Here is a 25566-nt window from a genome sequence, read left to right on the forward strand (position 1 = left end):
CGGCGAGGTTCATAAAACACCGTGTTAAGTTTCATTTCATAAACGTCTACAGGTCACTTTTCAACACCGAGGTAGGTTGTGTCTTTGTCAGCAGGTTACTTAAACACAAGTAGACTACGAAGCAACGTGCTAGCTACTTAGAGAGGTTGTTGTGGACATCACACAGCATTTGAACGCTTTTCACACATTGGTTATACGAAGGCGTTACGCAGCTCAGAAATCGAAGCGATGAGGTGTCATCACAGTTTAGACGCAGTGTTGTAAACTCCGTGTGCACTTTTAGTATAGATTATTTGATATTTTGATGAGTAAAGAGCTCATGTGGGCGGATATAATCTCAGTTGGAATATATATAAAACATCGGTATCTGCGCGTTGTGGCAGTGAGGACAGGACAGGGCTATATTTCTGGAAGTCTACTAAGATTTTTATTGCTTAGCAATATTATTTACATTTCATTATATGCTTAAACTATTTTGATCTGACACCTCGATTCTTTCTTTAAAGCTGAAACTTGTCTCAGGGCGACTGATTTCTGTGTCTGAAGTCATAGGGGCTCATATGCTTCTATAAAGCCAGAAAAATGGAAGTGCTTTAGGGCCAGGAGAGTGTTTTTTTCTTGAGTTGATGACTTGGAATTGAAAGTGTGTGTGTGTGTGTGTGTGTGTGTGTGTGTGTGTGTGTGTGTGTGTGTGTGTGTGTGTGTGTGTGAGAGAGAGAGAGAGTGTGAGTGTGTGTTTTCGCGGGATGTGCCATGACTTTTGGGAACATGGCTTATCACTTATCTTCAAAAGGAATGCCTGTCTCTGGCAAGACGCACAAACAGTAGTGATGTTGGAAAACATTTAGAAGATTCAGTAGCCCACCGTTTGTTGGCTTCAGCCAAGATGAAGCCATGGATGCAATATTGGTTTATGGCTTTCACTAGTTAGCAATATGCCAAAGATATTTAGTTTTTTGGGCTCCAGAATTTAGTTTGAATGAGATTAGCTTTTCATTCATAGTAGGTCTTGGGTCTCTCTTGAACTGTTAAAAAAAAGAAGAATTGCATTCTGCAGTGTGAGAATGGGTGTGGCGGAGAAATATTACATGTCAAAAGAATGTTTGATTTATGATCAAGAAGAAGTAAAAAATGATTTAACTAAAACCACAAGGACACTCAGAAATCCCAGAGGAGACAGGGGTGAACACACCCCAGTGACTATTTGGTAAATCAGATATCAGTGGAAAAGTAAAGTAAGTCTAAAGTAATTCTAACTACATAGCCCTGGAGAGCATGCTTGTTTCAGTTTAATGAGAGGATGTAAAAACATAGACTTGCATGTTCTCACAATTACATAAACTCCCTACATCTTTGTGTTTTCACATCAGTCCATTCTCACTACTGATTCTGTGATCCTTGTCTGTGATTTCATGATTGTGAAATCACCTTTATCCACAGACAGCCTGACACTGCTTTTTGTATGTTTTGACAGCCATCCCAGCAAGGATTTGTCACTGGTGATGTGGTCTGGTCAGATTTCATATTTCCTAGCTGACCTGCATTTGAGGCCAGTTGTGGAGACATTCTCCCATGCCACGTACTATGCAATGTGAAAGAAGTGGAATGAGGATCTTTGCAATACACCTGTTGTGTGGGACTATGAAAGACCCTCAGCATTGTGATGGTTGAAGTATGGTAGGCATGCATACTTCCCAAAAGAAGGGGAAAAGTCTTGAAGACATTTAGTATAGTCATTTTGCCACCCATGACTTTCCAGTAGTCTACTGTAGGTATCATTCAAATGCTTTGCAAAATTACAGTGGGTGCCATTACTGACAGACATGGGCAGTATTTCAATTATATGTATTTTAAATACGTATTTAATTACTTTAGTGTAATTTGTAATTTGTATTTTGCAGGATTGGAAAAAATCAAATGTAATTTGTAACAAAATATTTTGAGGGATTGTATTTAGAGTATTTCAAATACTTAAATACTTAACAAAAATCTGTCATTTTCCCCCTCAAATTAGCCAAAAATTCATCACTCAGTTAAATATCGCCTCTTAAAGCACACTCTGTACTGTACTTTGAAACATTAAATTCAACCTCATTGTTGTCTAGCTCTGAAACACATAGGCCTGAGCACCCATCTCAACATGCGTATGTGTTTATGTCCATTTTGATCCAATTTGACTGCTTTGCTATTTTATTCCAGCCCACCCAGATATAGCAGGCTAGAACCAGCCTTGATTTTATGTCACCATGTAGACAACTTAAAAGCATTAGATGTGTCTTTTCTGTTGTCATCATCATCTCCTAAGATCATGTCTGAAAGTTGACTTCAGGAGCTTGAATTGTCAGGTGTGTCAAGTGCAACAAGACTAAAATTTGAAAACAATACAGATAAGACACTGAGGGAGAACATGACATGAACCCCATGACCATAACCTTTGACATGAGGATTTATGTAAGGGTTCAACCAAGGCGTCCTGATCTGCAGAAATAATGGAGGAGACTGAGGCTAAAACCTCCCCAATGCGAAACAGTCTCGAGTTTTCACCACCCAGTTAATTCATTCTGTTTATTGAGACACCATACAGGATGTTACTTTATTTGTCCCCGGTGTTGCCAGTCATGTATGAAGGCAAAAGGCATGCATTTATAGCAGAAAAAGGGAAATGCTGTTCAATTTAAAAAGGCTAACCTGTTCAATCTGTCGTACTACTTTCATTGAACACGGAAAATCATGGGGGTAGTTTGCTTCATCGCAGTTGATTCCACTGTTGCAAAGCCTGCTTGTTGTCAGTTCAATCATCGTTTATATTGATATGGGATGCTGATTAATTATTTTTACTAGATCTACTTCATAGGTAGCCTGGCTCCGCCTTCCTACGTACTTCCGTTCAGTTTTCATTTCACTTCACTACGTAGTCTGGGCCTGCGGTATACAGTATTTACAGGTTTTCTCAAAACAAAAATGTGCAGGTCCAATCAGAGAACAGAGGGAGTAGCTGAGAACGATGACATTGAGGTCGCTAGTTTGAGCATGTCACCTCACAACAAAACGTATAGCGATTGGTTATGGCAGATCTGAGTGGCTCTGGGCAGATCCAATTGTTTTAAACAATAAAGTATCCGCATTCAAGGAAATTCATGCTTGGCAATGGAAAGTGGACAGACTCTCTGTACATTATGAATGTAGGAGAGTATGGTAGGACCAGGCTACTTCAGCCCAAAGTAAAGAATTTAGGCCTCTGTCAGCCAATAAAAAAAATAGGATTTCTTGTAGTTTATTTTAAAAGTTGGTATACCATGATTATTGTGGGGGTATTTTTGTATTTTCTAATTACTAATTACTTGTATTTTAATTAAATACATTTTTCACGTCAGTATTTTGTATTTTATTTTGTTACATTTTCTAAGCCAGTATTTGTATTTTGTAACAAAATAGTTTTTGATGTATTTGTGCCCACCTCTGATTACTGACAGTAGAGGGCTTGACAGCATGGCATTGCGTAAAGACACAGGAGAGACTATATTTATTATGGTGTAATGAGCAGTTATACGAATGGGTTAAATCAGCACAAGAACGAAAACCTGTTAAATGTTCAGAGTGATGTTTTTTTCTGTGAAAAACATGGTTGGGCCGTTCTTTTAGTAGTCTTTAGTTTCAAAGGGTCATATTACTGCACTTAACTCATCAAGTGGAAGCCAGCCTGAGTTTAACTGGTTTAAATTTGGTCTGGACTTGGTCCATTAGGAAGCCTCTATGTCCGAACCAGAGGTGTTCGGTCCAATCAAATTGTTTGGGCGGCTTTATACGATGATGGACAGGTGATGGACAGTGAGTGCACTTCAGTTGATTTTGTTGAGGAGAGGACAGGGCTGTGTCGCTATGCTACAGACGCTACATTTTGCTATCGTGTCTGTTGTGCATGATATGGACAGTGCAATAACTTTCAACAAAACATGAGTAAGGCATTTCATTTGTTTTGGCTGCATGTTCTCCCTATATGATTCACATATTTCGTTGCTCTGATTGCTTAGGTACAGTATATACAATTTTATGCAGAGGCATTTCCCCAGTCCATAATGCATACATTATTTGTTTGACTATAGTTTATTTATTCTATTTAAAAAAGCTATATGGTGGTTAGATTCACCAGTTTTCTCTGGACTCTGTAAGGTTTTGTATAGGTATTTTAATGCATTGGAATGCACCCATTCTTTTAATCACTCTGACTTTGATGTGTTTTATAGTTGATGTGTTACCTTGAGCTGTAAATTGAAGGCCAGTTGGTGATGCTGATGTGAGGCCAATTCAGAGTTCATGTTACAACTAGCCTGAGGCCAAAGGTCAAAAGGTCGTAATGCCTTATAGACTGTACACATAGGCAAAGGTAACACACACCTTCACACATTCACTCCCATGGAGCACAGCATTTCAACAACTACTGTCAGGAAATGCCTCTCTCCCTCCGTGGTCTTGGCAGGTGAAATCCAATCTGACATGGATCATGTCTCATGAGTCATTTGCTCTGGTCATTCTCTGCTCTTTTCTGGAATGTGAGAAGATTCCCAGTTCCTTTCTCTTGTTTGAATGTCTCTCTGCGTCAGAACTGATCTCTTAAGCCAGTTATTAGACTGTTGCAGTATTGCACGTTCAGAGTATCTTCCTGACATGCATCTTTCCAAATCTTTATTTGTGGTTCACTTCCATGCACCCCATATCTTTTGACTGGAGTGGCCAACCTAAGATGTGTGGAGAAGTAATCTGAATCCAGAAAGGAGTGGGCTTAGACAGGAAACGTGTCAACAGCATTCTATTGAAATGTCTCAGTTTCATGCCCTGAAACCTCACAAGAAAAGTCTTTTCTGCAATTCATGTTGGGATGACGTAATTTCATGGAATTTGTTTTACACACACACACACACACACACACACACATGCACACACACACACACACACACACACACACACACACACACACACACACACACACACACACACACACACACACACACACACACACACACACACACACACACACACACACACACACACATACAATTCATTTTATAATTTAATACAATTTAACCTTCATGTAGATGCAGACTTTGACGGGTGTTTTGTATGCTCACTAACTTCATTTGATATGCATATCTTTTCAGTTGCACTTTACAGTACATTCTTTAGGAAGTTATTGTCGTCATTTATCAGCATGTGACTATGCTTACTGTGTGGTCTAAAACAACCAGATTTTCAAAGGACACACCCGTAGACCCCTTAACCCGGCCTCTCCTTAGGTCTCTATACCTTGGAAGCAGACAGATGCCTGAGGAGGAAAGTAATTTCTGTGTGCATCACAATTCCCTTGTAGTCACTCAGGAAAGGGAAATAGCCATAACATAATATTGAATTCTCAAAGAAAGAAAACCTTGCATTTCTTCATGTTCAATGGACCAGGTCTGAACCATAAAAGCTGACACACACACACACACACACACACACACACACACACACACACACACACACACACACACACACACACACACACACACACACACACACACACACACGTCTCAATAATTTCCTGTATGAAGGAAATAGTGACCAGGTAGCCCGTAGCTTAAGCTATAAGTAGGCCTATACAGGCAAAGCCTATTACAATGGAGAGCTAAGAAAACAAAATCTCACTTAGTGCAACATAAAATGAGTGCAGAAGCCAGTAGTCAATTCCTGCCAATTCATCCAGTCACAGAAATGGAATTGCCTACATGAGTCAAATCATTATTGGATAAAGGACAGGCAAAAGCAATCCTATATTTTGCTTAATAGGTCTGTAACTTGTTCTCCTTTAATAATCATACATTGTTCATCATCACACTTTGTCTGGGATTTTCGATTAAAAATGCTGGCAATGTAGCCTATAGTCTAAAGGCTTTAGAAGGTGGGCTGTGCTGTTTTCAGATGAACTGAAAGACTACAGTAAGCTAGTTTGGAAAGCTTGACAGATTTATGAGCGTAATGGCTTGGCCCCTGAAGTATGCTACACTGACGGTAGGCGACCCATCTCTCAATTCATAGACATGCAAATGTATCAGTGCCGTCAGAAACGCAGGACACGTTCAGTGCTCTCTACTCCTATTTCAGCACTGTGTATGTTTTAACAGATTCAGGCTTCTGGGTACATAATCTTCTAATCTCTACTATACTTTCCCCACGCTGTTTGGAGAAACTAAGAGGATATCGAATTTGCTGATCCGTCTGCCCCTGTAAGTAATCTGTTGATAGGCTAACCAGTTTTCCTTTACTGAATGAATGAAATGATTAGCCTATGTTACTAATCGAGTAGAATGGACGGGCAAGTAAGGGAACCTCCTTTGTTGATTATGAAAACAGCTCGCGTAAAACTTTTAGAGAACGCGCAGCAGACCAGAGACAGTTTTGAAGCTAGCGTGGCAGTATAAAGCCTTTTTATACGCGGTACAAGACCATTTTCTTTGTCATTTGAGAGCTGGTTGATATAGCTGGTTATTGTTCGTCGTTGGTTATAACGTCATGAACATGCTTTTTTAAAAATACACCCTTTAAATACGACAATACTGGTGGATCCTACGGTTGATAATTGAAGTAATTTAAATGACTAAATCTCTGCATTTTGGTTTATCTTCCATCAGAAGTTAACGTTATCATCATTATAACCCCCACCTGTAGCCTCACGTCTTTCATCACCACGAGTAGCCTATTATTTTGAAAATATTAGTTGTTTGCTATTTTAACATGGTTAATGTCTCTTAATTTCACTCTGATTTTATTCATTATATTAATTAGGTTCATATAATGTTTCTTATGTCATGAAACAACGTTAACTAAATGACTGTAAACAGTCCTGCATTATCTATCACCAGTCTGATGGGAATATCTGCTTGAAGTTGCTCTCTTTCGTAGATGTGTCATAGACGAACCAAGTTGTTTATTTTACCACAGTCACTCTCATAGATAAATCAAGACCCATGAAAAAGGATAGTAAGGGTTGGTTGGAATGTGAAAAATGATTGGACTAATCTTATAAGTAGGCAAATTACAGGTTGAGTGTAATTATCATGTTAGAGGGCAGTTATTCTCTGCAACTTTGGAAATCCGGCATCAAGAGGACACGGGCCACTAACTCATTTGATTTCTCTGAAGTTAGAGTGTATCTCTGAAAATAAATAATCTCTTTTCCCAGCCTTTAGATGTTGGTCAGTATTTATATGGAAAGCATGTATGAGTATGAGCTATGTGTGAGAGTGACCAAAATAGCTCTATTTGGACTATGCTTCTGGTCTATACTGATCCTTACAGATCTGATTTAGCAGCAAAAGCCCTTTTCATGCTCTAAGCACACCCTACAGTGTGAAATGTGGTCTAGTTTTATGATTGGTGGAATTAGATGCACATGATGAGTGAAATTACATAACTCAGACCAAATATGGGAGCTATTTACTATGAGCATATTCACTTCACATGGTGTTTGCACATCAGACACTCTCAGAAAATAGGCTAGTGGAAGCAAGAGGTGGGGTAGTCAGACAAACCTTTTTAAATGAGACTCAGTTATCTCATGTGAATATCTGTGATGCACATGCTGATGTTATTTGGTGAGAGACAGTGATGATGGTCTCTTTTAGGGTCATCTAGAATCCCCTGTAGACACTAAGCAGATGTGTTAAGTGGTTTGTGTGTGTGTGTGTGTGTGTGTGTGTGTGTGTGTGTGTGTGTGTGTGTGTGTGTGTGTGTGTGTGTGTGTGTGTGTGTGTGTGTGTGTGTGTGTGTGTGTGTGTGTGTGTGTGTGGCAGGGGGAGCCAGGTGTGTGTGGTGGTTGTTTGTGGCATATAATGGATGTCTGGGGCAGCGGCTCCATTAAACACTCAGAAAAGATCCAGAAACCAGATATGGAAGCCACATGTGTCCTCAAACGATGAGACAAAGCTTAATCCGCAGATATTACGTCTCCCTCAAAGTAGGGGGAAGAGAAAATAAACCAAATCACATTGGTGTGTTTTTTGGAGTAAAGTATGTTACTTAGTGATGTAAGGGTTTTTATTTGGTTAAAATTGAAGGGGAAAGGGAAAACACAAGACACAAGATGCAGCCTTCATTTCATTGCCCTTTGGTACATTGTTCTTCGTTACATTATCTATTTATAGTTTGATATCAAAGTTCATCATTTGTAAGTGTGATGATATTATGAAATGTGCCGTTATAGTAGGAGATATTGAATACTTCTGAAAGGATGGACAATACTGTGCTGCCTGTGGCTGTTAGAGCCTGGAGGGTTAAAGAAAAGAGACACCTTGAAGTATTGAGTCTGAACAAAGCAGATTGTTCATGGGAGTAAGATCCCCCTTGGCAGACACTTCCATTTTTCTCACAACAGAGACTGGGTGGCAAGGCTGCTTCCCCCTTCCCCCAGAGCACCCTTTATCCTGTGTGGTAGTGTGTGTGTGTGTGTGTGTGTGTGTGTGTGTGTGTGTGTGTGTGTGTGTGTGTATGTGTGTGTGAGAGAGTGTGAGTGCACGTGTGTGAATGCTGTGTTTCCCATTTGGAACCAGGCCAAGTCTGCAGAAATTCCTGGTTGGAGCTTCAGTCATAGGAAGGCCATTTCCACTAAGAGGACTCTGTGCTGCTCAGTGATCATAGACAACACACTCCAAACCTACATTTATTATTTATGCTGTACACTGGTGTGGTTTCCGTCAAGCACAAAATGTTTCTGATAAGTAAGTACTGAGCCCATCTTGTTGCACAGCATTTACAAAGCAAGTAATTGACCCCAAGTGGACCCTTCTCCTTAATTGACCCCAACCTCTATTACAAAACATTCGTTAAGAAATGAAAACAACAATGAAAATTCTTTTCATTCTTTTCTTTTCAATTTCACAGTTACGTACTCCAAACACTAATTCCCCTCCCCTAATTTCCCCTCCCCATCAAATTTCAAAGGATGCGCAAAGCTGATTATACTATCCTCCTGTAAACATCAGTGAGGATTACTTTAAAAACACTCTTCATTCTTCATTCCAAATCTTTATGGTCACTCAGTCTAGCTGAAGGACTATAAATCCAAGCTGAGGTAACAGGCTACTCTCCTGCGACCTCAGTCTGACCTTAACGACTCTTTCAGCCCCTAAGGCCTTAGCAAGTCAAATTATTGCCACCAGTATACCAACCAGAACCTGTTCACTTAGAATTCCTCATTTTGAAGGACACCTATCCATGAATGGACCGCTGATGTGTTGAGTCCAGTCAAGCTCATATATTTGCAAACCTCTTGGTCCAGCAGTTCAAGGGACCAGGTCACGAGCGTTTGAGTAGATGGTAGGATTAACTGGAGGGCCTAAGTTTTGATTTAATCAGGTTTTTGACCTCTTCCTCTAGGTATAGAAAGACAGATGGTTGAGTTGAATTAATCCAGAGGTAGGCGCCTCACTCCTGGCTGTCCAATCAGAAAGCTGATTTCTGGTTGGGAATGTAGCTGGTCTTCAATCTACATGGCAAGCTCAGCTCGCAAAGGGAAGTGAATGAGAAACTGAGTAGTTTTGTTATTGTGTTTGTGTGTCTGCACCACCCACACACATTAGACCTCCCAAGGCCACAAGATACTGTTTCTGGCAAAAGCCTTATTTTGGTACTTGTCTAAGCAGTCAAGTATCAATTAAACTGGTAATTTCTTCAACTGGTACAGCTGCCTCTCAGACTGAAATTCAAATGTGCCCTCCAACTCCTGGGGACGTGTAGCAGGAGCTGGATCCTTACATAAGCCTCTGTGTGGCCGTCAGATGAGCCATTATCATAGTGTTATGTAAGCAAAACTGTGGCATCTGCTCCCGAAGAGGTTAATTCCTCTCTAGTTCATGGCATTAGTGATCTTTGCAACATGTTTGTGGCAAGTGCACTCAAACAGTGATGATGTGTGTGTATATATATATTAAAACAAACAAACAAAAAAACACACACACTTCATGATCAGTCATATTTGACTATGATGACAGTCTATGTGTATGTTTGTAGTTGTTTCCTGCTAATGTGCCTGACCATTTATATACGGTTTTGTTGCCTAGTCTCAGGTGCTTGTAAACACAGATCATGACACACCCTTTTATCTGTGGTGCCAGGTGTTAGAAATGTTGAAGCATCTTCTCAGGGGAGCGCTTTCTTGTTTATAAACAACTGCGGGCAAACATTTACCACTTTACACGCAGCTGTCAGTCCTTAAAGTGATATAGAACAAATATTCAGTTTGAGGCTACTGTTAGTTGTAAACTAAACATTTACTGTATAGGCCTATGTCTGACTGAGATAGTACATTCTTCCAGTAGCTATGATTTAAAATATCAGCTTTACATCAGCTTTGGGAATTGAATGTTGTCCTAACAAAATAGTGCTGTAGATTTCTGAAGGTGGCCATGTGAAAATGATGGGTGCCTGCAGTCATGATTTGTTGAGAAATAAAAAGTTGTTGCCAAGTTCAGTATAGGCTACTTCACCACAGTTTGTTGTCATTTGAGGACCAAGAGCATATATGTGGAAATGACCAAGGGTCCATGTTATTTCCCAAAATATTATTTTTCTAAATATTTTCATTTTTCTGTTGAAAAAAGTCTGTGTGGTGGGGGTGGAGCAAGGAAGCTTGGTGTTTTGTGTACGTCGATGTGTGTGTGGTGTGTGTGTTTTAACAGTCCTTCTGCGTTCTTGAAAGCTTTTCACAAAAGGCTTGTTGCCTAGCTGCGCTCCACTGCTGTTCTGCTTGCTTTTGTGTGTTTCTGTCTGACTGAACAGACCTCTTATGGAGATTCCTTAAGAATGCAGAGGGGGCAAAGAATTTCCCTACTTAATCTCATTCATTTATCTGCTGGCAGGAGGGAGTCTTTCAAATGTTAGCATTGAACATTTTGCACTCATTCCACTCAAATAGCTTCTGTTGCTCAACTTAGTTTGCATTTGCAAGTTCAATACTAGGAACGATTTTCAGCACAAATTATCATTAGTAATTCTTCTCTCATGGATGAATAATACCATCCTGAAAGTCAGTAAAATACTGTCTCCATGCTGTTCTAAAATCAGTTATGTATTTGAAGATTTGCAAACTTCATGCCAAATGTAGTGTAGTGTAAAACAAAAAAGGTTTTCTTTGACGAATGGTGGATGGCTAAGAAAACACATTTTATGTACTGAAATATTGAATAATTCAGTTTTTTTTCTGGTACCTGGATAATATGATGTAGTATTTTGTTTACTCAACTGTGTTTTAATGTTCTCTTAGTTTTCTCCCAAGCTGTCTCTTTTGCTCTTTTGACCATAAGAAATACACATACAGTATCAGCTGCATAGCGTGTTCATGTTGAAACAGTCATTACTGCATTTGTGACTACCGAAGTGCCTCAAGAGCTGTTCTCAGTCAGCACACTTCTTCCTTACCAGATTTAGGCTGAACAATGGGCGTTTACACGAAAATGGGTCACAGTGGGCTTTTTGCCTTCTGAGTAAATGTTAAGGTCAGATCGGTGCTCAGCATTTCAAAATATTTAGCTTTTTAGAAAGCTTTAGTACTGCAAGTTTTGAGAGGTGCATGGTTTGTGAGCTGTTTGATCTGATTAGCAAGTAAGGCCTATTCCTTGCATATGTGATGTTGATATAAAAACAGGACTCTGTGTGAACTCAGTAGGGCTGAACTATTTAGGAAAAATTATTGCGATTTTTTGGGACAGATATTGCGATTTGTTTTATATCATTTTTGAAGGTCAAGCTTTAGTTCAATACAGACTGTGTAGTACATTCCTTGACTGTGAGATAGTCTCTTAGTCTTATTGGGCCAGACCAGCACAACTTCAAGCCTTTGTTGCTCTATATACATTGTACTGCTGTCTGGTCCATTTTCAAGTTGCTACATGTTTGTGGTGTTGACACTTCTAGAATGCCCCCCCCCAAAAAATAAATAAATAAAATAAAAATAAAAATAAATAAATAGATAAATAAATTAAATGAAAATGAACTAAAAAAATACAGGTAGTTGCAAGCAGTATGATTAATTGTAGCCGTCGCAATTTACTAATTGCATCAGTTGAAATTTAATTCAAAAATCGATTAATCTTTTAGCCATTGTGTGATCATTCAAATAGCATGAATGCCATTTCAGTTGCCCTTCTTGCTCCCAAAGTTGATACTTTTCCAAATGTATATCATTACTGGCCTAAATTGGCTGGCATCTCTCCAAAAGAGTGAAGTATTCTGAGTTTGATGTAGAATCCTCATTGTTAATCAAAGGCTATGAAGCAAACAGCAATATGCAGCATGAACAATCTTTGAATATTGTATTGTATACTCTGTGAGGCACTTGGTGGTATCTTTATGTGAGTATCCTGAATGATAGAGGAAATTAGAACTTTTCCTTTGAAACCTGGTCATAAATACCTCTGTGTTCCAAGATATGACATCTGCCACTGAGCATGTAGGAGCAAGTTAAAATGAGAGACAAGATTTAGGTACATGGTGAGTGCCATTTCAAAGCACTGTCACCTCACAGCTTTGGCCAGATCAGATAGGCCAGGATTAGAGGTACCCCTGGGGATCCCAGCCATAATCTAGGCACTGTATTATACTGCAGCAGTCTCCCATGTTAATCCTATTAATTGGGGCCAGACAGTGCTCTTGGAGGAGCCTGCTTGAGAGGAATTCTGCTTGAGTTTACTGATGAGAACCAGGCCTTTTACAGAGGCTGACCCTTCCATACTAGAGCATCAAATGATCAAACTAACTATTATTACTCAAAAGTCAGTGCTGCCAGTACCACCTTGATTCAGGGATAGGTCAACGCAACACAACACATAGTTCCTGGAACCTGAGAAATATGTTATGAATATCTGTACATCTGTGTGATATACTGTTGGCCCACTGTTACTGGTATGGAGGGATTGTAGTGGTATGCAGGGTTCCAACCCTGTCAAAGCAGATGGGGTTTCTAGCCTTATCTGCCAACAGATGATCTAGAGCTGCTTCAGAGGCTGAATCTCTGAGATAACCCTTCAAAGGAGCTGTCCCAGGTGGTATTTAGGAATCCCCTCCCCACCCATACAGACCAACATGAATTCTGAATCATAATGCTGCCTCACTTTTGTTTCTGTGCTGAAAGGGGGAAGTTTTTTTGTTGAGATTCCTTGCTGCTGCCAAATTAGAGCCTTATACTGGACTCTCCATTGAAGCCTAGGAGCAGCATTAACAATGAGCACAAACAAGAGAACAGGTGCAGGAAGTCGTGGACACATCACCCCCACATATTATCAGAAGCCTTGTCTGAAAGACAAGAGTGACTAACCCAGTTTTGCTGTGTCAAATTTGCCAAAAAAATGCCAAATTTCATATTATGGTTATAGTAGAAAAGAAAGAATAATTATTTAGTTAAGGTACTATGTATATTTTTTTATACTGATTAAGATGTATTAGCAAAAGAAAAAAGAGAAAGGAAGCAGTGATATGTCTAGTGCTAGGAGGATACTACCTCCACAGCCTCCTGTCCACATGCAGCGAGAGAGCATGAATAGCTTCCTGTTATTACACCAAAGGAATTGAGTTGGACACGCGTGTGTGAGAGGGTGTTTGGGTCTGTTTATGTGCTTCAGTGGCAAGATGGCAGGCTTGACAACTGAACACGTTGATGTCTTGTAATGACAGTAAGAGCTCAGCTGAAGCACTTTAGAAAGACAGCCTTCTTCCCATGACTCATTTAGCCTGCGGTTACTCTGACATTCACAGGTAACCGCTTTAGTCCCTATCAACTGTCTGTGGTTGGATCTTGATTTATGAGTTAGGCAACTCTTTAAGTCTAATTCTGCCCAACAGCACCTGTGCAATTCAATGCCACATAACCTCCATTTTCCGACGTATTTAGAAACCACAAGCCATATTCAAATGTATAAATCATCATACTGTATATCCTTACTTTTAATTCTACCCTCGTGGGCAGCATTTAAATGATGACATCCCTTTTTAAATACCCACCCATTTCTTCCTTCACTGGTCCCCCTCTTCCTGTTTGGCAGAGTGATCCGTGAGTCCACTGGCCGTAACGACCACATGTGCTTCCTGTTCCTGTGCAGGCCCAGAGGTGGACATGCGAGTGGACTGTGGGTGTGCCACACAGCGTCAGCGTCCACTCCTCCTCGTCCTCACCCCCCCGTTTGTCGCCGTCTCCTCTGCCTGAGTCGGTCATGAGTTAGACGCCCGGCGGGTGGCCCAGTGTCAGGAGACGCCCTCCCTCGCCGCTCCATGAGCCAGCAGGATGCTGCTGCGGTCCTTGCACTTTCTGAGCGCCTCCTCGTAGCCTCGCACAAGGGCCAGGCCGACAATGTGGTCCAGCTCATCAACAAGGGTGCCAAAGTTGCTGTGACCAAGGTGAGTAGGGGTCAGTGGGTCTGTGGAGCTATTGGTGATCTGGAGTGGTGTTGCAGCACATCTTTATTTCACAGAGAATTCACCTGTTTTGAACGCAAAACTGGGGTAACAGTGTTGTTCATGTGACTGAGCCTGATGTCTGATAAGGACAGTGTCAAAGGCCAGAGCTGATAGTCTCACTGAGGGCTCATTCCTTACCGGCTCTTTTGATTCTTATCTCAGCCTAGTTTACCACGCTGCGTCCCAGTAACTGAGATGGTAAAACAAACAAGAAGCCTTGTGATAAATAAATGATAGAAAGGGAATTGAGGCCCTCTACAGGATGGGCTGTTTGTAGAGGAGAGGGGAGAAATGACAAATGTGTGCTGTCTATAGGAACTCCTCTCAGCTCAGCTCAGCTCATGGCTCTTGTTCAGAGATACTTGTCATCAGCACATGCATGCATTCAGGTCCTGCCCTCCTGGGAAGCATGGCTCTGGTATGATCTTGGTTGTTAAAAGTAATGTGCTACTTCAGTTGTGAAGACATTTGTATTATTCATTGTTGAGCGTGGTTAAATGCATTGTGACAGTAACACAGTGTCCTACCTAAATGTGTATAGAACAGAGTCGTGATATTAGATTCGCATTGTCATATGAATATTGTGAAAATATTTTAACACACAACAATCTGTGATGTACTTATGAGTTGTACTTATGAGCTGAGTTGTCTAACATTGCTATGTGCCATTCTGTGTCATGGTGGCTTTAGAGACTTTTGCACCACTATGTTAAAAATGGCCTTGTAGAGACAGAAATATAAGAACATTTTGGTTGAATTTTATTTTAAGGAAAGAGTTGCTATGCTGCCATACCCCTCATGTATCAAAAGATTTATGAAAGCACAAGCAGGCTTAAAGACAAGAGCGGTTGGGGAAATGTACCAACCTATAATACACTGTAAGGCACAGTTGTGTCTCTGCATCGTGGTTATGGTAAGTTCTCTTTAACAGCTTAAAGCGATGATTTGAAATTCAGCATCATTAATTTAAGCCTCTGAGCTGAATACTGTAGCTGATTTAAATATACATAGTTGTGGCCAGGTGCCTATTTCAAAATGCTTAGATGTCTTTACTGCTGTTGTAGTTGTATTTATAGTTTCCTCAGTGTTATCAGATTTTACCCGACTTTGTGATTTAGGATTTATTCTTTGTCCAGCTGTATTTTGGTGATGCTTAAGTCTGTAATATTTCATGTGTTTCAACGAGAATACATGATAAACCCTTAATCTTTGAGTATACGGATTGAATTTCAGAGTTTGTTTAGGGTGGCTGGAGAGTAACAGTTAAAGATAAAGTATGCTGTTTGTGTGAGTGAAATACAGTAAGTGGCTTTGGAGAGAGGGGTCAGAGAGAGTTAAGAGCTCAGCCGGTATATTATGGGCTAAAACCAGGCCACATAGAATCAAATGGACTCACTGGTAACCTTGGAGACTGTTGTTGACTCCCACCCATTTGAGTGGCTTTCACCTAAAATGTTGCCGTGGCATCCCTCCAAGCTGTGCGCTGCCAAGAGAAACCCGACCTCCTGCATGACTACATGCGTGTGAACGGTGGCACGCCACACCTCTGTTGAGTACTGCCAATGGGCTTTCCCAGGTCGAGGCCTGTGTGGCCTGGATGACCATGAGGCAGCGGCAGGGGCGTTTTCAACATCAAATGAGTTCATAAGGCGCTGGTGTAACGGAGACTAACTCACCATGCCGATTGATGGCAGTGATCCAATTACGGGAATAATGAAAGTGAATACCGTATGGTAAGATGGAATGGCCGTTGTTGTAAGCAGCAGACAAGAAGCAACAAACTGTCAAGAGAGTCCATTTCTAGTTGAAAGACACTGCTGCTCTGACCTGAATACAGGTCTTAGATCAGCAGAGTGAAACGTATAATTGCATGTTTAATCTAAGGGTGAGACTTGAATGTCTGCAAACGGCAAGGCAAAACAACGCTGTTGTTCTACTGCTCTACAATCAGAATTACAGATACAGGGTTTCCATGCTACACTGTAAATATGGCTGAGATAATCCATAAATCCTTTGTGCTGTTCTAGGGTCAGACTGTGCAGTACCCTAACACAAGACTCTCCCTCTCTGCTGCTGCCCCCCCTGACCTCTTGACCTAGGAATTGCTGAGAGAGGAGAGAGGTTTACCCTGTGTTAATGTGTGTTTGTGTGCACGTGTGTTTGTGTATGTGTGTGTGTGAGAGAGAGACAGAGAGAGAGGGTAAGAGAGAAAGAGAGATGGAGAGAGAGTGTGTTTATACATAGTACTGCCAAGCTGGCCTGTGCCTGTTTTAAATCATGGATTAAACATTTGATTGTTTACTCAGATCTCATTAGACAAATGGAGTCTGGTCTATGACAGATTGCCCGGGGCGGTGCCACAGCATTGCCATGTGGCGCTGAGGCAGTGAGGTCCAAAGGTCCACTGTCCATCCCAATGAGTGACCGTTGGCCAGCGCAGGGTATGGATGTGACTGAGTGTGTGTGAGCCTGCTTCATGTGTGTGATGATCCAATAGCCTCTCTCCTGTGCTCCACAGTATGGCCGAACTCCCCTGCACCTGGCCGCCTACAAGGGCCACATCGAGGTGGTGCGCATCCTGCTGAAGGCCGGCTGTGATCTGGACATCGAGGACGATGTAAGTGCTGCTTACTGCTCGCGTCTGTCATGTGTCATTCCATCTACCATCTGTCTCTGCTCCGCTTCGACCTCTTAAACTAACATTGGCTTGTAGAACAATCACGGCTCATGCATTATATATGCCATTTCAACTTGCAACACGTTTGACACAAGTATTTGAATTGCAGTGATTGTAACGACTGATTTAGTTTTTCTGTAGTAGGAAACACAATATCAACAAACACTTGGTTACAATGGCATAGTGATTTCTTCCCCCCTGCCCCCTTTCCTCTCCTGTAGACAATCTGAATAGCCCAATAATGACCTCAAGTGGTCTGGAGTGGGACTATTTTGACTGTGAGCTAGAGGCTTCCAGTGGCCCCTCTCTGGGCTCTCATCTGTGTGGGGAGGCCCTGGCCCCTCCGTCTGCACACGTCCGTAATAAGTGGCTTGCCCAGGTCCTGTCCACCTGGTCCGTCATGAGCTCCCGCTCAGAGAGTAGTGGGCCGGCGGAGGCCCGGCGGGAGAGCACGGCCAGGGCCAGAGAGGAGCCGGAGCAGCAGCAGCAGGAGAGGCGGCAGTGGAGGAAGGCTGGGAGAGAGGCCGGAAGATCAGAGAGTGAGGAGGAGGTTAGAGAAGCCACTCTGAGCCCTGTGTGGTTATGCCCCCTGCCCAACCCCCTACACCCCCCCCCCCCTTTCCACCCCTTCCACCCCCTACTCTATCCTCTCCGGCTGCTTCAGAGCTCTCTGGCTGCTTCACAAGCTGCTTATCTAGATGGGAATGGCCTCTCCTCCTGGTCATAACTCAGTGGCTGTCCATTAGTCTCACACATGCGGTTGGCACACATGTTGGCCTGCTTAAGGTGTGCTGACCTGGAGGTTCTTTGCTTGCAAGGATTCATTCCACAGCTGCATTTGAAGGTGGCCTTTGACCAGTGCTTTCCTTTTTTAGCCTGTTCTCCACTTGCAAACTTTCATTTCCAAATCAAATGTCCAAATTGACGCGATTGAATGCTCATCTTCTTGATTGCCTATTTCCAATTCAGAAATCTCTTTAACAGCATGTTTAACATATTTACACAATGACAAAGGCTTGACATGGAACAGCAGTGAGCTCTGTGCGGCTGTTGAGCGTGATCTGTATCTCCTGTGGCTGTTGTTGACAGGGCAATCAGACGGCCTTACAGCGAGCCGCTGTGGTGGGAAACAGTGATGTCATCTCTGCGCTGGTTCAGGAAGGGTGTGCTTTGGACAGACAAGATAAGGTAAACACCAGTCATCAACACTCGCTTTTCAGCCATTTTCAATAGGATACCCTTTTCCTGTTGTGTGAGTAGACGTGAGAGAAAGACTGTGGGAATATTGGCTTTTCTGTGGCAAAACATTGCACTTCCCAGTGTGGCTAGCCCTATCTACTGTAGCCTGATGCAGTCAGGTGCAGTATGCTTAACTGCATGCATTTCATATCGATTTGACTAGCTTTGGACAATCAAGTAACATTTCTAGCATTCTACATGTGTGTTTTGCTCTATAGGACGGTAACACTGCGCTGCATGAAGTGTCATGGCATGGGTTCAGTCAGTCTGTCAAACTGCTGGTCAAAGCTGGAGCCAATGTCCATGCCAAAAACAAGGTACAGTAAGACTCAACCCCTTTTTATTTCAACCTTGAGCCATGAATTACAGCTCACTTGGCAGTCCCGTTCATGTTGGGCTGTACGGCCGTAAGTCATCAGCTCCAGAAATCAGCACTTCCTCTTTGTGTTGGTGGCAGGCAGGGAACACGGCCCTTCACCTGGCCTGCCAGAATGGCCACGCCCAGAGCTCCAAAGTGCTGCTGCTCGGAGGCTCCAGACCAGACAGCAGGAACCATGTAAGTCTCCATCTCAGTCCTGCTCCATCCTCTGACAAGCTACAGCCCCTGGCTGACAAAAAAGACTTCAACTTCTGGAGCAGTTTTTTTTTTGCATGGCGTAGCAGACCTCTTAATTATGAAAGTGCACTGTGCATTTTAAACCCAGCGTCGCTTCATGGCTCACTGGCTCCTGTGAAGAGGGAACACACACACATGTACACAGCCAAAAATAAGCCTCTGATCCCGTCGCCTCATGCAAGCCAGTGCCAATGCAGTGCAATGAGTCATTAGCATGTTAGCGCTGCGCAAGCTCCCAGTACGTGTGATATTTATGTTCTTTATCCTCAGGGAGGAGACACGTGCCTGCATGTTGCAGCGCGCTACAACCATGTGGCCATGATCAGGATCCTCCTGGGTGCATTTTGCTCTGTGAATGAGAAAAATCTGGTTGGTGCCAATGAAAATATATTTACTTATGATATATTTTTTTTATTTCTGAGATCTTACAGATAAAGCCATCTTAAATGTGTAGATAGACTATTACCACGTCCACTGAATGACATATTATACATCTGTGATATTTGCAAACATTCACTGTACTAGTTTAATCAAAATTGACAAAATGGACATGGCAGAACAACAATAGTCTTTTCTCCCCTACACAATTGGAATGGTAAAGCAGTGTCCGGCTGCGTCCTAGTTACTCACTATTGAAAAGAAAGCGCCTTTCTGAAGTTTGTGAAGCTGCACATACTGGTGGAGATATCAGAGAGATTGTGCTGCTCTGTGTGAGGGTGGGTGGGTGTCCCTGGGATGGCCGTGTGACAGATGTCTGGCTCCTCTCCTCATCTCAGGCAGGGGACACGGCGCTGCACGTAGCAGCTGCGCTCAACCACAAGAAGACGGTGCGCCTGCTTCTGGAGGCGGGGACAGACAACAGCCTTCGCAACAACGTGAGTGCCTCGGGCGCCGCAGCGCACTTCCGACGCTCAGTAAGAGCCATGCTCCGGCATCGGCTCAGTTCAGCACTCCTAGCGCTGCCGCTCATCCGTGTCAAGAGATGACTCCATGGTAATGGGGCGCCACTCATTGCGCTCTGTCGGACATTCTGTTGGCGGGATTTAAGGAGGCAAAGAACACAATCTTGACATTTAGAGCGAAATGTGTCACTTCTTTTGACATCACTTGCCACTCATAAATGTGAGCTCCTAACGTGGATCAGCTCATGCATTTTTGTCTTGTTTTTGGTGACAGGCGGGTCAGACGGCGTTGGACCAGGCACGAGAACAGAATAACCCAGAAGTGGCACTGCTACTTACCAAGGCCCCTCAGGTGAGCTCAGTCTTGCTATCACACCTTTAAAACTAAAGGAAATGGCATGTGTGCTTGCAGTATTCATAATGTATGCATTATGTATAGAACATTGTTATTCTACTGATTTAAACATGTCATTTGACTAGAGTAGTATTGGCAGTATTGGCATGTCTTAGTGGCTGGTTAATCCCAGTACACACAGATATGAGTTGGTCTAGCTCTTGTGAGTTTGAAAACAACAGAAAGTCCCCCCTGCTGATCCCAAAGTGTCTCTGGAGAAGACGGGAATGTACAGCCTGTCCCTCTGATCCTCCATTACCCAGGTCCAGAGTTTCACTCGTGGCAGGAGCGTGAGGAAGCGTCGAGATAAGCTAAAGGCCGAGCGGCGAGCACAGTCAGTCCCGCGGGATGAAATGCTGCCCAGCAAGGTAAGCAGACAGAGCCCAGAAGAGGCCTCATAGTCAAGCTGGGGACATGAGCAGGGTCACGGGTATTTCATGTGGAAAATAGTGAAATGTTTTGAAACGATTTTAATTCCCGAAGGAGCCACCAAATCAGTGTGTTGTTTTCATGTTATATTGAGAAGATATTTGACTTTGAAGAGAAAGCAGGAGTCCAGAGTCAGACCCTCTCTGCATGGTGGTAGTGCTCTTCCTGAGGGAAGACATGGCCCCCATGTTCACTGTGCTGTGAAGGCCATCTGATAGGAGAGGTCCCAGTAAAGCTTTCAGCCGCTCAGAGACACTGTGGTCTGTGTGTTGGGGAAGACTCTCTGATCTTGCGAACATTTTTTCCCCAGACACTGACTTAATAATAAAAGCTAACTCAATAATGCTACTGAGACGTTGACTCTGCGCTGGTAGGCCTTGACGATTTCATATGTGTAGTTGTTTCCCACAGGAGAGTGTATCAGCAGCTGATGACACACATAGTAGTGACCAGGTGGTGCGCAAATGCAGAGAGACAAAAAACAACCCCCCAGAGAGCGCCGAGGCAGCCGCCAGGAGGGGCAGGAACAAGAAGCTGAAAGAGAAGGCAAGTCATACGCTCCAATGGGGCTCTGCAGCACACATACACACGCACGCACGCACGCACGCACGCACGCACGCACGCACGCACGCACGCACACACACAGGCATCCAGGGTCTTTTCAGATAATAAAGAATCCAAAGCAGATCACTGTAGCCTATAGTTTGAGTAAGAGATGTAGCTAGCCTCTATGTTACATACAGTACCCTTATGGCCATGGGCATGTATGGGTGCTAAAGCACTGAGAGTTAAGGGGTGTGTGTGTGTATTTGCAGCCCTCCCTGTCGGAACCTCTGACCCGCCGTGAGAATAAGCGTGGCGATGCCCAGAAGAAGAGGGGCAAGATGAGGGGCACCTCCCCCCACGCTCCCCTGCCCCCACCTCATAACTACAAGGCCTACCAGCTGTACACCCTCTACCGCGGCAAGGATGGCAAAATCATGCAGGTACGTACAACACGCGCCTCGCCACACCCCCCCGTCTGCTGCCCGTCTGGCTGTTTGTGGTTTGTTGCTGTGGGTTGCTCAAAGCGCAGGGCTAGCGCTCACTGTTGTGTCCCCATGCCAGGCCCCTCTGAACGGCTGCCGTTGTGAACCCCTCATCAACAAGCTGGAGAACCAGCTGGAGGCCACCAAAGAGGAGATGAAGTCGGAACTCCACACCATGCAGGAGCGCATGAACACCAAGATGGGCCAGCTGGACCGCAAAAGCAAGCACCAGGTGGGCACCACCATGTTTGTTATTCAGCTTCAGCTCAAATGTATATTATGCATTATTATTACACATTGTTTTATTGTTCATTGTTTGTTTTTAGTATTTTAGTTTTCTTTATTATTTTACGTGTTGGTGGTGGTATGTTTTGTCTTGTTGAGGGTATTGAGACCATGTTGCAGGGTGATACTGCTCTATAAACATGTAATGTTTAGTGTTTTAACCAAGATGGCTGACATGATTTTGTGCTGAGAATAGTTTTGTAACTCATGCCTCCCCTTTCAGATCCGAGCTCTGGATAAGATGACCACGGAGAGAGTGTCGGCGGAGAGAACGGAGTGTCTACATCGCATTGATCAGAGGGCTGTGATGGAGCGGCTAGAGGGAGATAAGAGACAGGTAACACTGTCTGTGCACTGGGAGCTACGATGATACAACTGTGTGTACAAAGTCCTTCAACATGACAGCAGTCTGAACTTTTAATTTTTGGTCTTTGCTTTTTCAAGCAGGCATTAGTTATGAATGAGCTGAAGAGCTGGTGCTTGTCCAAGATCCAGAGTATGGAGAAGCGCTTCACTGGGGAGGGGAAGCTGCGCAGGTCCTCCTCGCTGGCCGACACCCTCTGTGAGGCAGAGGCCGAACGGCTGCCCACCCTGTCCAGAGGAAGTGCCCACTGCCTGGCCGGCACAACCCTGCCCGACTTTGACGAGGGCGACAGTAACGCTCGTCCCGCTGCCTCTACTGAAGAGGTCTCGCCCAAACATTATTTTGTGGTTCAGGTGGACAGTTCTCCAGGTACGATATAAACCATCTGAGCTCAGCTCAGACTTCCTGGTTCATTTCACTCTCCAACACAGGCAGCTCATGCTGCAAGGCTCACTGCATCTCTGCTCATGCAGATAGGGCTTATGTAACCCTTACATAATCCTTGTGCATTATTCTCTTACTTCCTTTGGGGTAAATAAGGGAATCCAACCAAAATAGATCATTGCCACCATGTGTATTCTGCTGTTGCATTTCCTTTCAGTTCATAATGTGAAATTTGCTACAGTTGCAATTAATTGCAATTCATGTTGTTGTCTGTTTCTGTGGAATGAATGTTTGGTGTGCTTCTGCTTTTTAACAGATGAAAAGCAGCCCTTACCTGAGTCCTCACCTCAGTATCAGAACAAGTCCCTCCCCTCATCTCCTCGGGTTGTACGCCGCAAGGAGCGCTCGCTAGTCTCGGCTGACCCCCGGAGGCCACCCGCGGAAGTGCAGGAGGCGGACCTGCTGGAGCCGGGGCCCGGTCCCAGTCGCAGCTCCGCTCGGGCCAGCAGCCTCTCCCCGGCCACGGAGCGCCACTTCAGCAGCCGGCCGGAGCACGAGCGGGGCAGAGACACCAGCCGCATCTACAAGAGACACGCCCGAGGCAGATCGAAAGCCAAGAGGTGTGCGGTGGCCAGTCCCGCCGACGGGGCCCAGACACTCGAGGTGTTTGGAGACCGAGCGCCAGAACCCACTTTTGCACAGGAGCGGGACAACATGCACGCACTGGAGGTGACCCAGTACTTCTTTGAGGCGGTGTCCTCGCAGCTGGAGCGCTGGTATGAGAGGAAGATCCAGGAGGCTCGATGGCAGGCGGATCAAAGGGCGCAAGCAGACCGCGCTGCCCTCATTGAGCGCATTAGCTACCTGGAGGAAGAGCTGCGGATAATAAGAACTAATAAACAAGGGGAAAGTTAGCATTCGCAGGAGACAGACTGACTAAAGACCATGTATGAACTTCTCAAAGAATTGTCTATACTTATCCAGTTTAGCAAAAAAACAAAAACACACTGTAGTGTATGGAAGGTCACCTCTTTAGCCTAGATCCAGAGTGGCTTGACATCAACCGTCACATTTTTCTGAAGGCAAAAACAAATTATGTAGGCCTTAAAAGGCTATATGTAAAAAAAAAAAAAAAAAAAGGCTATATGTAAAATATGAAAAGGATCACTTGATAACTATGATCAGCTATGTCAGACTACTAAGACACTTTGTGGACATCCTGTTTGTACAATAATATTGTCAGTACATCCTCCAGTGCAGGACAACAGCGATCATGCTGGCTCACTCACCAAAACTCTGAATTTATGATTCTTTGACATAGTCTGAAAGTAGATTTTGGAAACTATAGAGGACAATTTATGTACACAAGAAATATGTATTAAATGAAGTGTTCATATTGGAAGATGTTTACAAGTACCTACCAATCTTTTCACCTACATTTTAATATAAGTTTGCTATGACCACTCTGCATGTTACCATTCATAGAAAGTGCTATTGGTTTTTTTTCTTTACCCCATAATGGTAACTTTCAGACATGCCCAACTGTCCTTGTGTTCATTCTCCAGTTTCACAATGAAAACCCTGAAACTGATCTGTAGATTTCTAAGTGGAGGCAGCCAACATGACAGTGTCTTAACTGAATAAACTTGACTTTAAAAATGTTTGGATAAGTTAGACAACTAGAGGTTCTGTCTCATATTACCTCCTGTTTTGTGACCAACACTTAACCGTAGGACTTTTATAACATCAAAATCTTAAATTGTGACCCAATGCACAGTCTTGCCTGCATGTGACACAGAAGTGCTATAGTGTTACCTTTGGTGTTAGTGTTAGGAATAATCTAGAAGATATGCCATGTTTCTGTCATTGTCTGTATATTCATGTGGGAATGGATATTTTCTGTATTATAAAACTCATAATGAATTATAGTTTTTGTAAAATAAGAAACTAATTGTTTGACTGCTTTCTTTGAAACACCTCTTCAACAACCATCTCCATATTAATTTAACTGCTATGTTTACTAACACTAATCATGCATAAGCTGTATAAGTTACCTCTATTTCCAAGCCATGAAATCCAACTAGGCTACTACTACAATATACACTATATTGCCAAAAGTATTGGGTCACTTGCCTTGCTTGCATATAAACTTCCTGGGTCCTGTCCTGACCTCAACCCAATAGAACACTTTTGGGATAAATTAGAGCGGAGACTGAGGGTGCCTCTCATTCAGCGTTACAGTTTTTCTCGATTGTTAACACACATTTTCTGAAAACATGCCTCATACTCTCAGAACTCAAACAACGCACACAATGGGCAAAACCCTGCAAAATGACACTTCACCTTCAAAACAATGTCATTTCTCCTCAAAATGCTCTTTTGTACTCAAGAGACACACACAAACTATCATATATCAAGACATTTATAAGGACCAGTTGAACACTGATGTGCTCAGTGTTGAACACTGCAATGAATTGAAAACACTTCTTCTCCATTCATCATAATGACTTGGGCCTTATTTTGTTCAGTGTTACCCTACAAACAGTACTACAAACAGTAGATAAGCTGATACAGTAAGTTGATATGCTTACCCTATCAATATTTTTCAAATATCTCATTGTTTTCTATTATTTTTCTTTTCATTTGCCGTAATGTTATGGCGTTTTCTTCTAGGACAATGCTCAGGATTTCAGTGTCCTGTTCAGGAGACAGAAGCCCTTGTGTTGGTAATCTTTCAGCTGCCAAACAAATAGTATAAAATACTGTAAAC

The 25566-nt window shown here is 43.1% G+C and overlaps 1 protein-coding gene across 3 annotated transcripts; it reads left to right on the forward strand.

Annotated features, from left to right (window-relative positions):
* On the forward strand, positions 1-24712 carry ankrd6b (ankyrin repeat domain 6b). Of its 3 annotated transcripts, none has more exons than XM_062551240.1 (16): positions 1-71; positions 14124-14418; positions 16997-17095; positions 18245-18343; positions 18613-18711; positions 18852-18950; positions 19281-19379; positions 19787-19885; positions 20187-20264; positions 20570-20674; positions 21147-21281; positions 21551-21721; positions 21843-21995; positions 22272-22385; positions 22493-22781; positions 23113-24712. In XM_062551240.1, exons 2-16 carry the CDS (start codon positions 14293-14295, stop codon positions 23709-23711), a joined length of 2364 nt encoding a protein of 787 aa, XP_062407224.1. In that variant the 5' UTR covers positions 1-71; positions 14124-14292; the 3' UTR covers positions 23712-24712. The 3 variants fall into 3 exon arrangements, with proteins under 3 accessions (XP_062407224.1, XP_062407226.1, XP_062407225.1); XM_062551242.1 differs by having other exon boundaries at positions 22496-22781; XM_062551241.1 differs by having other exon boundaries at positions 11-71; positions 14067-14418.
* The last annotated feature ends 854 nt before the right edge of the window (positions 24713-25566 follow it).

This window comes from Sardina pilchardus, chromosome 12, assembly GCF_963854185.1.
Source record: "Sardina pilchardus chromosome 12, fSarPil1.1, whole genome shotgun sequence".
Classification (NCBI taxonomy): domain Eukaryota; kingdom Metazoa; phylum Chordata; class Actinopteri; order Clupeiformes; family Clupeidae; genus Sardina; species Sardina pilchardus.

What these genes read in the sequence shown, in the direction of transcription:
- ankrd6b (XM_062551240.1), top strand. Translation starts at nt 14,293, where the DNA reads ATGAGCCAGCAGGATGCTGCTGCGGTCCTTGCACTTTCTGAGCGCCTC. An exon ending in ACCGCAAAAGCAAGCACCAG is followed by an intron (nt 21,996 to 22,271) that starts GTGGGCACCACC and finishes CTCCCCTTTCAG; the next exon opens with ATCCGAGCTCTGGATAAGAT. An exon ending in TAGAGGGAGATAAGAGACAG is followed by an intron (nt 22,386 to 22,492) that starts GTAACACTGTCT and finishes TGCTTTTTCAAG; the next exon opens with CAGGCATTAGTTATGAATGA.